Here is a 15673-nt window from a genome sequence, read left to right as displayed (position 1 = left end):
TGAAAATTTTAACACTAAACATTATTGCTAAATTCTGAGTTCATTTGCTAGCATTTGGCTTTCAGATGCTCTAAAATAGCTGAATTCATTTCCCTCTAACATTAAACAGTTGATAAAGTTTAACTATTGGCATTCTGCCTTTTCCTAAGAAAAAGGACTTCGTGTTTCAAAGGTAATATCATTTAAGGGAGATCAGAATAAGATTTTTATTTTATCTTGGATAGTAAAGGATAACAGATAAGCCTTCATCTTTGTTTGAAAACCATACTTTCATGATTCTTCATTGCTGAGGAAAGATAAATGTCATATGTTTTCAGAAATCTACAGAAGATATGCCAACACATATCTTCTGTAACCCTAAAGCATGCTCCAGTGAAAGCATGCAGATTATTTAAATGGAACTGCATGCTTCCTAAGTAAGTCAGCCTCATCTGTGAGAATAGCTGTTGGAAGGGGTCAGAGCTGAAAATATTTTTTTTCCTAAAATAAGCATCCCAAAGTTGAATCACTTGGGGTCAAAGCTAATTTGAATTTAAAGCAAAAGCAAATTATAGTTGCTACTTCATCTCTTGGGATATGAGTCCCCATGTCCAAATGGAAAGGGCCCATAAAATGAATTTGATATAAACATGGAAATTGTATACCTTAGCTTGTTTTACAATAGTCAAGGGAACCTGTAACTTTTGGGTAGAGAGATAAGAGAGACTAATAATTTGATTTTTAATTCAAACCAGATAGATTTCAGAATATTGTGATATTTTTTGAAAATGTCAGGAACATTTCTTTGTTATGACAAAACAAAACAAAAAACAACCAAAAACCTATTGTGGGCATTATATGGAGCTTTCTATATTAATACATTGATCATTAGTGAAATTCATTCTTTTAGCAATTCCTTTTTTTTATAGTTATGCCTTTTTTTGATAGCCTGAAAGCACTGTTGTTGATTGGAACCAGTATAGCCACAAATGAGAGGAAATAACAGATTTAATAAAAGAACATAGGATCATAGAATTAGAGAGAGAGCTAGAGGTCATCCAATCTAGTCCTCTCTATTTACAGCTGAGAATTAATGGTCATACAGAAAGCAAATGGCAGAACAGGATTCAAATTAGGTTTTTCTGAGTTCAAATCTAACCTTCTTTCCACTGCATACTGCCTTACATAACCCAAAAGTGATTAATTACAATAGCAACAAGAATAGTCTCTTTTTTTCTGAAGGATAAAAAAAAAGTGTTTTTATCATTTAATATTTATAACATTCCCTATAAGCACTGTCAAAGTATGCACTTGATGAATCTAGCTTCTAAGATTTTGAGAAAAAATATACAATTCAGAATAAGGTTGTGTAAGAGAGCATAATTAATAATAAAGACACTAAATTGATTCAAAATGGCCTTATAGAGTCATCAATTTAAAGCTAGAAAGGTCCTTAGAAGACTGAACCCAGTCTCTTCATTTGGCAAATGAGAAAACTGAGCAAAGGGAGGTTAAGTGACTTGTTCAAAAAGGCATAGCTCGCAAGTATCTGAAGTAAGATTTTTTAAGCCAGATATTCCTAACTCCAAGTTCCTTATTATGTATGCTGTGCTGCTTGCTTTTCCTTACAAGTTTGAAAGTAGTAAAAAATATATGTATATATATAATATAAATATATATAAAATATACATATATATATAAATATAAATCCTAGTCCATTTTTATGATTAAGACTAAATTTCCTAAATGCCTATACTGAGGGGTGGAACCAAGAAGGCAGCATGAAGGAAGGCAGAAATAGCCAAAAACTCATTCCCCCCCCAAAAAAAACTCCAAACGTCATCAAATTTTGACTCTAGCCAAAATTGAGAGGACCAGAACCTACAGAAAGACTGAGTGATAAATTTCTCAGTCCAAGACACCTTAGAAGTTCTGTGGGAAAGGTCTGTTTCATTGGGACCAGAGGTTGGAAAAAGCTTTTCTTGCAGCCCTCTAAGTACCTAGATCCCTGGGAGCAACTGGGTACATGGAAGAGAGGGTGGTTTCCAGACCTCCTGGCCCTAGGATTACTGGGAGCAACTTGAAGGGGTGGTGACAGAACTAACTCTGCCACACCAGAGTGAGTGCGGAGCCAGCGCTGGCCTCAGAGCAGCCCTGTGGTGAGAATCTGCAGCAAGAATCCAGGAAGTCAGCCTGCACCTCCAGAGCACAGCCCACAGACAGTAAAGGGGTCGGGGTGGGGGGAGACTACAGAGGCCTCTCAGCTCTCCCTGGGGCTGGACTCTACTGTTTACCCACACTCAGATCAGGTTGCTCCCATACCACCATAGCTGTGCAGGGACTATCCTCACAGCTCCAGGACAGAAGGGGAGGGCCTGAATGCAGGCAAGAAAGTCAGAGCCTCTCATAAGACCTTGGAAGAATTAAAGTCCCTGTGGGTTGTCCCCAAAATTCCCAAAAGCCTTGGAAGTGCTGTAAATCATTCATAGACTGAGAAAATGAGCAAACAAAAGAAAAAGAAGAATCTGACCATAGAAAATTACTTTGGTCCCATGGAAGATTCAGAAGATGACAAAATTGAAGCTTCTATACGCAAAACCTCCAAGAGAAATAGAAAATAGACTCAGGCTATGGATAAGCTCAAAAAAAGACTTTGAAAAGCAATTAAGGGAGTTATAGGAAAAATTGGGAGGAGAAATGAGAGCGATGCAGATTAAAACATGAAAACCAAATCAGTAGCTTAGTGAAAGAAATACAAAAAAATTCTTAATATGTTAAAAACCAGTTTAGCCAAATGGAAAAAGCAACACAAAAGGCAAATGAGAAGAATTCCTTAAAAATGCAAAATTAGACAGCGGAAAAGCTCTCTGCAGAAAATAACTCCTTCAAATGCAGAATGGAACTAAAGGAAGTTGATGACTTTGTAAGAAGTCAGAAAGAAATAAAAATATTCAAAAAAAACCCCAAATTAGAAGAAAATGTGAGATATCTCATTGGAAAAACAATTGACCTCAAAAGCAGATCTAGGAGAGATAATTTAAAAATTATTGGACTACCCGAAAGTCATGACCATGAAAAGAGCCTAGACTTCATTTTTCAAGAAGTAATACAGAAAAATTGCCCTGAGATCCTAGAAGCAGAGGGTAAAATAGAAATTAAGAGAATTCACCAATCACCTCCTGAAAGAGATCCCAAAAGAAAAACTTGCAGGAATATTATAGCCAAATTCCAAAACTCCCAAGTCAAAGAGAAAATACTAAAACCTGCCAGAAACAAACAATTCAACTACGGTGGCTCTATAGTCAGAATTACACAGGATCTGGTAGCAGCTACATTAAGGGCTTGGTAGGGCTTAGAATATGATATTCCAGAATATCAGTATGAATATGAATATCAATCAACTACCCAACAAAACTAAACATGTTCTTTCAGGGGAAAAGATGGACTTTCATTGAAACTTCCAAACTTTCCTATTGAAACAACTAGAACTGAACAGAAAGTTTGATCTCTAAGTATAGGACTCAGGTGAATCATAGAGAGGGTGGACGAGAAGGACTAACTATGAGGAGCTTAATGATGTTGAACTGTTTGTATTCTTGCATATCCCTTCCTGGGAAGAAAATACTGATAACACATATAAACTTTCTCATTTATAAGAACTGTTAGAAGGAGCATATATAGCAAGGCACAGAAAGGAATGGAATATGATGGTATTACATAGTAAAAAGATGGAGTCAATGGGTGATAAAGGAAAGTACTGGGAGGAAGAGAAAGGAGAAAAAGGAGCTAAGATTTTTCACATAAGAGTCAAGAAAAAGCTTTTTTCAGTGGAGTGGAATGGGGGAAGGCAAGGGGGGAACAAGTGAGCATTCTCATCAGAAATGGCTCAGAGAAGAAATAACATACACACTTAATAGGGTTTAGAAATCTAGCTTACCTTAGAGAAAAATGGGAGAAAAGGGATGGGATAAGGTGGAATGGGGGGAGGGAAGGGGGTTATAAGTAATAGAAGAGAGGGAAGGTTGCGGAAGAGGGTACTCAGATACAACACACTTTTGGACAGGGACAGGATGGAAGAGAGAATAGAATAAATGAGAGTGGGGAGAAATAGAGTAGAGGGAAATACAGCTAGTAAAAGCAACTGTGGGGAAAATATTGAAGCAACTTCTTTAGTGGACTCATGATAAAGAAGGCAATTCATCCCGGAGACAGTCATTGAGTCTGAATGCAAATTGAAGTACATTTATTTTCTCTTTCACTATTCTTAAGGTTTTTTCATCTTTGGGGGGGGGAGGGGGTTTATGTTTACTCTCACAAGATTATTGTAATAATGTAAAGCAAACCAAAAAATACTTATACTGAATTTTATCATGTTAATAAAAAATATCCACTGTCCATTATTCCAAAACAAGTCCACAGAATTATTTCCACCTAATCATTTTCTCTTGGATGTGGAAAAATCAGTTTAGGATTAACTGGCATTGTTTGTTGATAATGACTTTGTCAGGACATGATAATTACCTTCAAATACTGAAAGACTATCATAAAGAAGAGGGATTGCATTTGTTTTTCTTGGTTCAAAGGCAGAGTTGCAATGGATAAAAGTTAATCAACAAACATTTATTGTCTACTATATGCCAGTCTCTAGAAATACAAACAAAAAATACTGTGCCAGATCCTGGGAATACAATGACACAAATGAAACAGTCCAGGAAAACTAGAAGGTTGTCCAAAAATATAATATGCTGGCTCAGAAAATAATAGACTCTCCCTTACTGAGGATCTTGAAGCAATGACTAAATAACCACGTGTTGAGTGTGTTATAAATGACATTTGTGTTCAGGTACAGGTCAGACTGTACGACTTCTGAGACTCCTTCCAGTTCTTAAGATTCTGTGATTCTGAGTCTGAGCAACATATGGGTCTCTCTTGTGATCTAGAAAAACCTTAGAACAGTATGGTAGCAACCTTGAGTAACTACAATAAAAATACCTCAACAATTTAAGTCATGCATATGATTAACTCTCCATCACTCCTTGAATTTTGGTTTATAATTCCTCTATAGCCTCTTAGACCCTGCAACTTTGTAGTAGAAATCAGCAAGCACTCCAGAGATACCCTCTACGCAGGTAAACTGGGATTTTATTTATATTTATTCTTATTCCGACTCAAGCAACTCCTTGATTCTAGTCAAAGGTTGTCCTTCCTTCTTTCTGGGAGTTTATCTAACCAATGAAACATGAGGTGCTTGCATTTTCATAAGCTAAAATTGAAATAGGCAGCCTCAACATAATATTCTAATACTGAATTGTTTTCTTTTTATGTTGAAATCAGTCTTTATAATTTTTTGGATTTCTTGACACAAGTTACATGAAAACATAAAGAATAAGAACCAATATAAATGTATTTCTTCTATAACTCTCTGAAAACTCTTAACTAGAACACTTTTCAACATATCCAATAAATATGAAGCATGTAGCCCTGGAAATCCATTACACTAAATATATTTTTATTTTAAATTAAAATTTGAGTCAAAAATCATTATTCAGAATCAATGTCCCAAAGTTTCTGTGAAAATATAAGCATATGAATGAATGTGCTTATGAAATATATGAAATATAACCATATGAATGAAGGAATACAGGGTGGACTATGAAAAGTTACGATTAAAATGATCAATCTTGATAATTCAGCAAGATTATTTATCAGACTAATTAATCTTCATGATTTGTCTTAAGACAAACCTACTTATCTCCTTTATCATTTTTTTATTCAGGTTTTGTGATAATGTGGAATAGTAGGAGGTATTTAATGAATGTCTTTCAAATGAATAGATGAAAGTAACTGTCTATTCTAGTACCTCAGTTAAAATGATTTTGACGTGCTAGTAGTTGTCACAGCTGATGTGGAGGAACCAGATCTGAGTATAGTTAACAAACTACATTAATATTTACTACTTTCTTGAGATTTTTATTTTGTTTTATTTTACCATTTTTTATGAATTGTAGGTTGGGATGATTGCTTCAATAAGAAAGAAGAAAAAACGTGGAATTTGGGCTGAGATAAAAAAGCTATAAAAATTATAAAAAATGTTATAAAAAATATGAGGCAGCCTTCCTTACTATTGGAATGATGATAAGAGTAAAGACTTTGACTTGAAGTCTTCCTGGCACACTTAGAACATAATCAGGCACTGTGCTAAGTATTTTACAAATATTATTTCATTTGACCCTCTCTACAACCTTTGAGGTAGGTGCCATTATTATACCCATTTTAGAGTTGAGGAATCTGAGGCAGTAGAGGTTAAGTGAAATGCCCAGGGTCACCTAGCTTGTTAAGTGTCTGAGGTCAAATTTGAACTCAAGTCTTCCAGATTTCATGCTCAGAGTATTCTCCACTGTGTTCTAATTCTCATTTCACTTGACCCTACCTACAATGATGTTCTCTGTAGTATGAAGAAATGAAAGTTGGAGACACCAAATATATTTTGAATTATAGATAAATCAGAACATCTGCTCTGTCTCTGGAAAATTATGCCTAACATTTTTTTTCCTAAGAAGAGTTTGGGAATGTTAAATAATCTTTTCAAAGCAGTGTACAATTATTGCTTCTTTTGGAACCTCACAACAATCCTGAGAAATAGGTACTATTGGTAGTAATGTCTCTGTTTCACAGATGAGAAACAGTTTAAGAAAAATTAAGTGATCAGCTGTGTCAAATATCTTTGGATCTGTCTGAGGTGGTATTCAAATCCACATCTTTTTTTACTTTGTCTACTGTGTCACAGTTGCCTCTACTATAATGACTCCTTCAAAAACATCATGTGAGGGGCAGCTAGGTGGTGCAGTGGATAGAGTACTGGCTCTGGAGTCAAGAGTACCTGGGTTCAAATGTGACCTCAGACACTTAGTAATTACCTAGCTGTGTGGCCTTGGGCAAGCCACTTAACCCCATTTGTCTTGCAAACCCCGCCCCCCCAAAATTATATGAAAACTTAGATTGAAAGCATTATTGCAGCAATCCAATATACAAGTTTTACCTTCCTAAATTGAGATAGGGACATATTAAAGAGAAAAATGTGTGTACAAAAATTTACATATCAAGAGAAATATGGAAATACATTTAAATGAATTTGTTTAAATAGCTGAAGGAATATGGATATCAGTTGGGTGGGAGAGAATAGGTTAGAGGAATAAAGAGTGTGATTGGGAGTATGTAGAAAGGAGCTAGACTGCCTTCCCCTTGAAAGCATGAATCCTCTCTTAATCTAAGCTTTAGTACTTGTACTCTTCATATTGTAGACACTAAATAACTGTTAATTGGTATTATTGAAATGTTGAGATGTATACATGGTTGAAATAAAATGGGTGCCCAGAAAAAATGGTAGTCACAGAAGCAACCACAGGTCATTAGCATTTTCTGACTGATTAGCATATAAAATTGAGCTTCAGGTGGTATACTATTATTTATCCCTTTTCCAGACACAATCAGTAGAATTAAGATGATTTTCAAAGTTAAAAAAACAATGAAAAATATATCCAATTAGAAATTTAAAGAAATCCATGGGAGAAGCTGTGGTGATGGTACTTAATAGGCTCCAAGGACAGTGATGAAGAGAATGTGTCCAATACCTTTCCAAAGCAAAGAAAACTATAATCTCAGGAAGTGTTTTCTTTTCATTGGCTGATAAGTCAGACCAAATAACAGCGGCATGTCTCATTTCAGAATGCCTTTCTTACCATGGAAGCAGAAGTGGTCATCTTTTTTCCCACCATACTATGAGTGAATTATAATTATGCTACCTCTTGTGGGACAGTGAAGCAGCAAACATCTGCTAAATGGCATCCAAAAAAACCCCACAAATGAAACTGTACCAGGCTGTGAATCATACCTGGACTCTGATGAAAGGAACTGCATAGTGTTTACCTTTTTCTTTGTTTTCTTCCTGATTTAAAAATGTGGATTTGTTAGCTCTGGCTCTGAGTTCTAAAGGAGGAAAAATATATGGATGCCGTGGGCTGGCTTCCATTTTAAAATTGGAAAATTATAGCATCAGAACCAATGGACATCACTAGTCACTAAATAGCTGCATATTTACTCCATTGTATTTCACACCACCTATCCTACCCCATAGTTATCTCCTACTTCTTAAAACAGACTAACACAGGTAGAATGAATTGAGAATTTAAATAGAGACATTCTTTACTTTGCTCTTCTCCCTTAGTAGCAGTAAATATAAACTGTTTTCAACTAACAATATCGACTTCAGAGTCTAAAAAATAGATCTTACTATTTCATTCAACATTCTTAAAAAACAGGGAGTGAGATATACCATATCTACTGTTTTTTTTATCATGGTAGTTACTGAGTTCTACTAATTAGAATTAGATGAACAACCAAGTCAAAAGACCTCCTTTGGGAAAATAAGAATCTGTTTTCCTTTGAAAGAGCTTTTAAATTTGCAATTTTAACTGTAAATTGAAATATAGATGACTCAACTTCAATGGAATTTTGTATAATCTATTACCTTCATAAAATATTGCTACTATAACCTTTTAATAATTTTATGACTTCTTTTTTAGAGAGCAGAAAGACAGACTCGAATGATGGATGCAGCTCAATATGCAGAATTTTGTGAAAGTCGACAGTTAAGCTTTTGTAAGTATTGTGTCTAATAATGTCCAATAAATATCTAATCCTGTGGTTGGTAATAGATGGGCAATCATACATTAATATTTGCTAACATATTTATTAGCATATTACATGGATTATACTCCTTAGACATCCAGGAATTCAGAGCACCAGCAAATTATTTGCTCATCCTTGACAACATTTGAAAATCTTATCCACCATATTTGAAAATTGTATCCCTAGAATATTATTGTCTTTCAGAGACTTTGAATTATCTTGATAATATACAAATTCAAAGTAAATATAGATCCTGGAAAGCAGAATTTTTTAACAATAAAAATAATTGCATTTGCAAAAAGTAATATTTAAAAGTGTTTCTTATAACACTTCTCTCACATTTTAGGCAGCTGCCTACCTTGCTTCCCTCTAGCTCTGTTTTCCTTTTAATAAGCTTATAGATATATACATACTGCATCAAGTCATATTATCTTCAACTAAATTCTCTAGGTTGTTTAAAAGCTCCTTAAAGAAAGTCAACATCTCATTCATTTCTCTCAAACCACAAATATATTTGTTTTCTGAGTTAGAGTTGGAGGTTATATAGTTTTATAGTTAAAGATTATAGTCATCTGTATTTTATGCTTTCTTTTTCCTTTTCAGGTCTAAACTCTATTAAGGTACAGGAATATATCTTAGCTAATCTCAGGGCCTACCACAGCACTGTACACACAGTTGGTCTCTTATAAGTTAATGATAATAATAAAGATAATAATGATAATGAATGTTAATGATGAATGAATAAATGGAGTGAATGAAAGAAAAGGAAGGAAGGAATGAACAAAAGAAGAAAGAAAAAAGTTAATGTCCTTGTAAAGCAGCATATTGCTTTAAGATCATAAAACAATTGATTTTTCGACATGTTCCCATCTTTATTGATCTTTATACTTTTTTTACATCACCATATTTTATTTTATTCCAGTGTTGCCATACTTGCTGTTGATTCATGCTGTGCCATCAGAGCATAGTCAGTGCCTTTGAAAGCATCTAAAATTAGCTAATACACTATTAAGCTTTCCCCTTTGTTTCTTGTGCCCACAGACATTGCTAAGCATCTTTCCAATTTCATCAAGTAACCTCCTACTGTGGGTCTTATTCAGTATTAGCCAAATTGGTTGGTCCATGTCATGGGAATGCTAATAACACAGAGGAAGAATTAGGGCTTTCCCATCACTGAACACCAACTTACTAGAAGAACTTGTGGCGCGTGACAAAAATATTCTAAATTAATGGGCTAGATCATGTAGCAAAACATCAGTACTGCAACAGTTCACTGATGACTAAGACTCTGGGTTAAAGGGCAGAGAGAGCATGTGATGAAAGGTCCCTTTAAAAACATGACAAAATAGCACATGACCCAACACTGAAGGATTATAAACAATGATGTCTTTAAATGAGAAGTGATTATGTAGTTGACAATAATGATGTATTTTATTTGGAGCAATGAGTGCTTCATTTATGGATAATAAAGTGCAAATAAATGACACATCACCAGTAGTATTCTATGTAAATGTCAGCAAAATGTAGGAAAAACATGTTTTGGGAGCAAGCATTTCTTTTCTTCTAATTTAATACACTTTCCAGTTTGAGTTATATTTAGGCATCCTACATCTGTGAAACACTGAGTCAGTGACACTTCAGATTATGTCAATTTTAGCAAATGAGAAGTTTTGGATACTGCCATTTTTAAACCTAAAATTACAATCAAGCATTGATAAAATTATGAATCTCAAATTTATAAAATACCATTGAATACTATTGAACCATATTTTTAAGATCACATTTGGAGTTTAATTCACTGGAGAAATTCGTCTAGCAGTACATATTAGAAATCCATAAGTTAAAAAGTTTAATAAATATTTGTTAGAATGAATTGAATTTTACCTGTCATTTTCAATTAAAGAATAAGTAAATAATTTCTAAAAATAAAATAGAGAATTTAAGTATAATACTCTAATGCTAGTTTTTAGAAATGAAATTTCATTTATTAAATGTCTAAAACTGGATGTTATGCTTATTCTATCTTAGATTGTGTTTTGTGTGTATATGGATGTCTTTTAAAAATATTTGTTAATTTGGTATGCATAGTTTTGTCACAATTATGAAAACCTAAGTGAGAGAATCTACACTGCACTTTTAACATGTTATAGTTATGAATGCTGTTATCCAGTGTATTAGCAAATCCAGAAATTCTCCCCATGAAAGAAATGGACTCATTCCTTTCCCTGCCTTTTTTATATACCAAGCATGTTTTCCTGAATCTCTGGACAAAATTTTGACTCCTTGATTGCTTCATTAGGAAGGTCAACCTTCCATGAAATCTTTGGACTAGAGTAGACTATAGAAATTGATCAAGAAACTCCATATCTCGAGTTGTTATAATTTCATAAATTAGAGTAGATTTTGATAATTAAGGGACAGCAGATCTTTTTCTTATAATATATATTTTTATAGATTTCTCTCCATCCCTACCACCATGATTCTTCCTTCTGCACCTTCACATCTTTGCTTCTTGGGTCATTTCTTTTACTTGAAGTTCACAAATTTCCTTATGTCTTTTTCACATAGACAGATTTTTACATCTTTGTCTCTTTTTATGTATATGCCTGCTTTTTTTTAAATCCCATTCCAAGACTTTAATATTTTCTTATTTATATTGTTCCAGTATACTGAGATCTTTTTGGATCCTTTCATCAGATGTATTAAAAGGCCCCTCCCAGCTTCCTACCATCTGCAAACTTAAAAAGGATGCCCTTTTTCTTTTGCCAACTCAGTGGTTCAAATATTTAAGATAATAGAGCTAACAAAACAGCCTCAGGCATTCCAGAGTGACAGGGACCCATTATTCACCTATTTTAAATCCACTCAAGCAATTAGTTCCTAACCCATCTATAACTACTATATATAATCTAATCAATTTTTCTTTATCTTTTCTGGTGAGAAACTTTGTTCAGTGCCTTGGAAAAATCCAGATATATGTCCACAATGTTCCCCTGTCCTAATAACTTTTTTTAAAAGGAAAATGACATTAGTCTCACATGGCTCATTCCTAATAAAATCATGCTGGCCTTTAATCTTTAAGATCTCTGACTACACCTGTTCTAAGAGCTTTCAAAGCATACCTTTACTAATCCATTCTAGAATATTGCCAGGAATTGATAGCAAACTCATGGGCGGATAGTTTGAAGAATATGCTTTTTTGAAAATAGAACGATTTGGGGTGGCTAGGTGGCACAGTGGATAAAGCTCCGGCCTTGGAGTCAGGAGTACCTGGGTTCAAATCCAGTCTCAGACACTTAATAATTACCTAGCTGTGTGGCCTTAGGCAAGCCACTTAACCTCATTTGCCTTGCAAAAACCTAAAAAAATAAAATAAAATGATTTGCCCAATCCACATTTACTCAGAACTCACTTAAAGCATTTAATCACATTTACAAGTTGTTTCAGTACCCTGTGATGTAGCTGATTGAGATCAGGTGACTTAGAATCATTGAAGGCCTCTGAACATAATCTCACTTGTTTTGGGATGCAGTTCCCTTCTATTGGGCAGAGCAAAAGAAAGCATAGCCCTGTTCTTCCCCACAAAATTCTTTCAGAAAGATCTAAAAAATTCACCAGATTGGAGTCTTTATTGAGAAATATAAAAGGAAAAAAAAATCACATTGAATCATTTGTCCAGTCCAGATCTACAGAAGAAAACGGAGAGGTCTGTAGATGCTGATAATGGGGGGGGGGGGGGGGGGGGGGCGTGGTCCAGTCACAATTCCAGCATGCATGAACTGAAAAAGATCTCACTGTATCTGAGGAAAAAGGACTGTGGCTTTGCCTTAGAGCAAGGAGAGGTACTAGAATTCTGACGTTGTTCACACTCCAGGAATCAAGTCCAATAGACAGCTCTGTCATTCACTACCTAGACCCAGATCACAGATCTAAGAGGGACAGAGAAGGGATTTGTACCTAGGAGTAGCATTCCAGAATGAAGAATGATCACTTCCCCGGGCTATTTCCTGAGTCAAAAACAAGTTCAGAACCCAACAGGGAGACATGTGTCTTTGACCCCAAGAAGTGAATGGGGTATCATTGGTAACTTCTAGCCCAGTTTGAAGCCAAGAGCAAAATAACCACAGTAGAAATCTCAGATCTAAGAGGAACCTACAGTTTGTCACTCTGAACCAGCACTACTTTACAGCTTCTTGTAGTGATTGAGTCCACCACTAAAACTTCCAACTAGGTATGCGCCTAAGAGGATTGTTATAGAAACTCACACCCAGACCAAGAACTTACAGAGCATAGACCAGAAAGATAATGATCTGATTTCACCTTGTTTCAAACCACTTTGGGAGTACTGAAAGCTTACAAATCATCAACTGAGCTCTCCCTAAGATCCTGTAAAATAACTTAATACTCGATATCCTAAAAATGCAACAGAAGAACCCAAGTTGACAAAATCTCATCTCAGATATTCCCCATGCCCCAGAAGTGTACAGACTTCACTGCTAACATAAAGTCTGAAATCTGGAAATGGACTGGAAGAATGAACAAGCAAGCAACCAATCAAAAATAATCATACCATCAAGATAAGCCCAGAAGAAAAGAATGACTCCAAAACATCTACAGACCTCAAAGTCTCAAAGAAAAATGTAGCTGTGATATAAGTTCAACTACAATTGTTGGAAGAGGCAATCAGAATTCTTTTAGACATAAAAATTATTTTAACCAAGTAAGAGCACCAGAGGGGGAAATGTTGAAAAAAATGAGAGCTATAGGGGTGGGGAGAGTTGGAAAGAGTGTTAATGGCTTGTAATGAGAAATTAAACATCCTATTCAAGGAAAAAATACTTCCTTGAAAATTAGAGTTGACGAAACAGAAGGTAATGACTTCATGAGACAACAAGAAGTCAAAAGACTGAAAAAATTGAAGAAAATGTGGTATATTAAACAGCAAAAACAACTGACCTATAAGGAAGAGGTAATTTAAGGATCATTAGACTATCTCAAAACCATAACCCCCTCCTCCCCCCAAAAAAATCCTAAAAATAATAAAATCATAAAACTGCTCAGATCTCTTAGAACCAAAGAGCAAAGTAGAATTAGAATTATCTACCAGTCACCTCCTAAAAGAATCCCCAAAATGAAAGCTTCCAAGAATATTATAAGCCAAAATCTATACTTTCCAAGTCAAAGAAAAAAATACTACAAGCAGCCAGAAATAATTAAAATACCAAGGAGCCATACAGTCAAGATCACATGAGATTTATCAACTGTAAACTCATAGAAGTGAAGAACATGGAATATGATGTCTTAGGGGGAAAAAAAAACTAGAGAATGATAACTGAAAAAAATTGCCCAAAACTGAGTATTACCCAAAACTACAGGAAAGGAAGTAGATGTTGAATTTTCTGTTGTTCGAATCTTACTCACTCTGAGTAGTAGCATAATGTCCCTTCATTTATATTCCTGTTGCCCCCAATGTATAAATCCCTTTTTTATTTCCTTTGCATTTGCATTTATTGACAGACCCAAGTCATGCTGTTATACTTTTCTTGACTCTGTTCTTGCCATTCTTTTATATTTATTCTCAATTACTTGTCCTCACTTCTCTCTTTCACATAGCCTTTTAAAAATCTAAGTTTCTTGTTAACCATTTCATTAAAGCCTGTCTTTTTTAATTTTATTTTTAATAAAAGATTTTATTTATTTTAAATTTTACAATTTTTTCCCTAATCTTGCTTCCCTCCCCTCACCCTCTACAGAAGGCAGTCTGTTAGTCTTTACATTGTTGCCATGGTATACATTGATCTAAGTTGAATGTGATGAGAGAGAAATGATATCCTTAAGGAAGAAATGTAAAGTATAAGAGATAGCAAAATTACATAATAAGATAAGTTTTTTTTATTAATTAAAGGTAATAGTCTTTGTTCAAACTCCACAATTCTTTCTCTGGATACAGGTGGTATTCTCCATCACAGATAGCCCAAAACTGTGCCTAATTGTTGCACTGATGGAATGAGCAAATCCATTAAATTTGATCACCCCCATGTTGCTGTTAAGGTGTACAATGTTCTGGTTCTGCTCATCTCACTCAGTATTAGTTCATGCAAATCCTTCCAGGCTTCCCTGAATTCCCATCCCTCCTGGTTTCGAATAGAACAATAGTGTTCCATGACATATATATATACCACAATTTGTTAAGCCATTCCCCAACTGAAGGACATTCACTTAATTTCCAGTTCTTTGCTACCACAAACAGGGCTGCTATAAATATTTTTTTAGACTTTTTCATAATCTCTTCAGGGTATAGACACAATAGTGGTAATGCTGGATCAAAGGGTATACACATTTTTGTTGCCCTTTGGGCATAATTCCAAATTGCTTTCCAGAAAAGTTGGATGAGTTCACAACTCCATCAACAATGTATTAGTGTTGGGGGTGGCTAGGTGGTGCAGTGGATAGAGCACTGGCCCTGGAGTCAGGAGTACCTGAGTTCAAATCCGGCCTCAGACACTTAATAATTACCCAGCTCTGTGGCCTTTGGGCAAGCCACTTAACCCCACTGCCTTGCAAAAACAAAAAACAAAAAAATAATGTATTAGTGTTCCAGATTTCCCACATCCCTTCCAATATTGATCATTGTCCTTTCTGGTCATATTAGCCAGTCTGAGAGATGTGAGGTAGTACCTAAGAGAAGCTTTAATTTGCATTTCTCTAATAAGTAATAATTTAGAGCAATTTTTCATATGACTATGGATTGCTTTGATTTCCTGATCTGTAAATTGCTTTTGCATTGGGGAATGGCTTGGTTTTTTTTATAAATTTGACTCAGTTCTCTGTATATTTTAGAAATGAGTCCTTTGTCAGAAATATTAGTTGTAAAAATTGTTTCCCAATTTATTACATTTATTTTGATCTTGGTTACAGTGGTTTTGTCTGTGCAAAAGCTTTTTTAATTTAATGTAATCAAAATTGTCTAGTTTGTTTTTAATGATATTCTCCATTTCTTCCTTGG

The 15673-nt window shown here is 34.9% G+C and overlaps 1 protein-coding gene across 7 annotated transcripts in view; it reads left to right on the top strand.

Annotated features, from left to right (window-relative positions):
* The window catches only part of SUPT3H (SPT3 homolog, SAGA and STAGA complex component), a 682254-nt gene that overhangs the window by 547930 nt on the left and 118651 nt on the right, over positions 1-15673 (top strand). For all 7 annotated transcript variants that reach the window (XM_074237078.1, XM_074237076.1, XM_074237080.1 and 4 more), the window contains one exon: positions 8562-8637. In XM_074237078.1, coding sequence (XP_074093179.1) covers positions 8562-8637 — 76 coding nt within the window. The remainder of the gene's footprint in view (positions 1-8561; positions 8638-15673) is intronic.

The sequence above is a fragment of the Macrotis lagotis genome, chromosome 5 (genome assembly GCF_037893015.1).
Source record: "Macrotis lagotis isolate mMagLag1 chromosome 5, bilby.v1.9.chrom.fasta, whole genome shotgun sequence".
In the NCBI taxonomy this organism is placed as follows: domain Eukaryota; kingdom Metazoa; phylum Chordata; class Mammalia; order Peramelemorphia; family Peramelidae; genus Macrotis; species Macrotis lagotis.
Note: the sequence above shows the minus strand (reverse complement) of the source record. Positions and strands in the feature narration are given on the sequence as shown.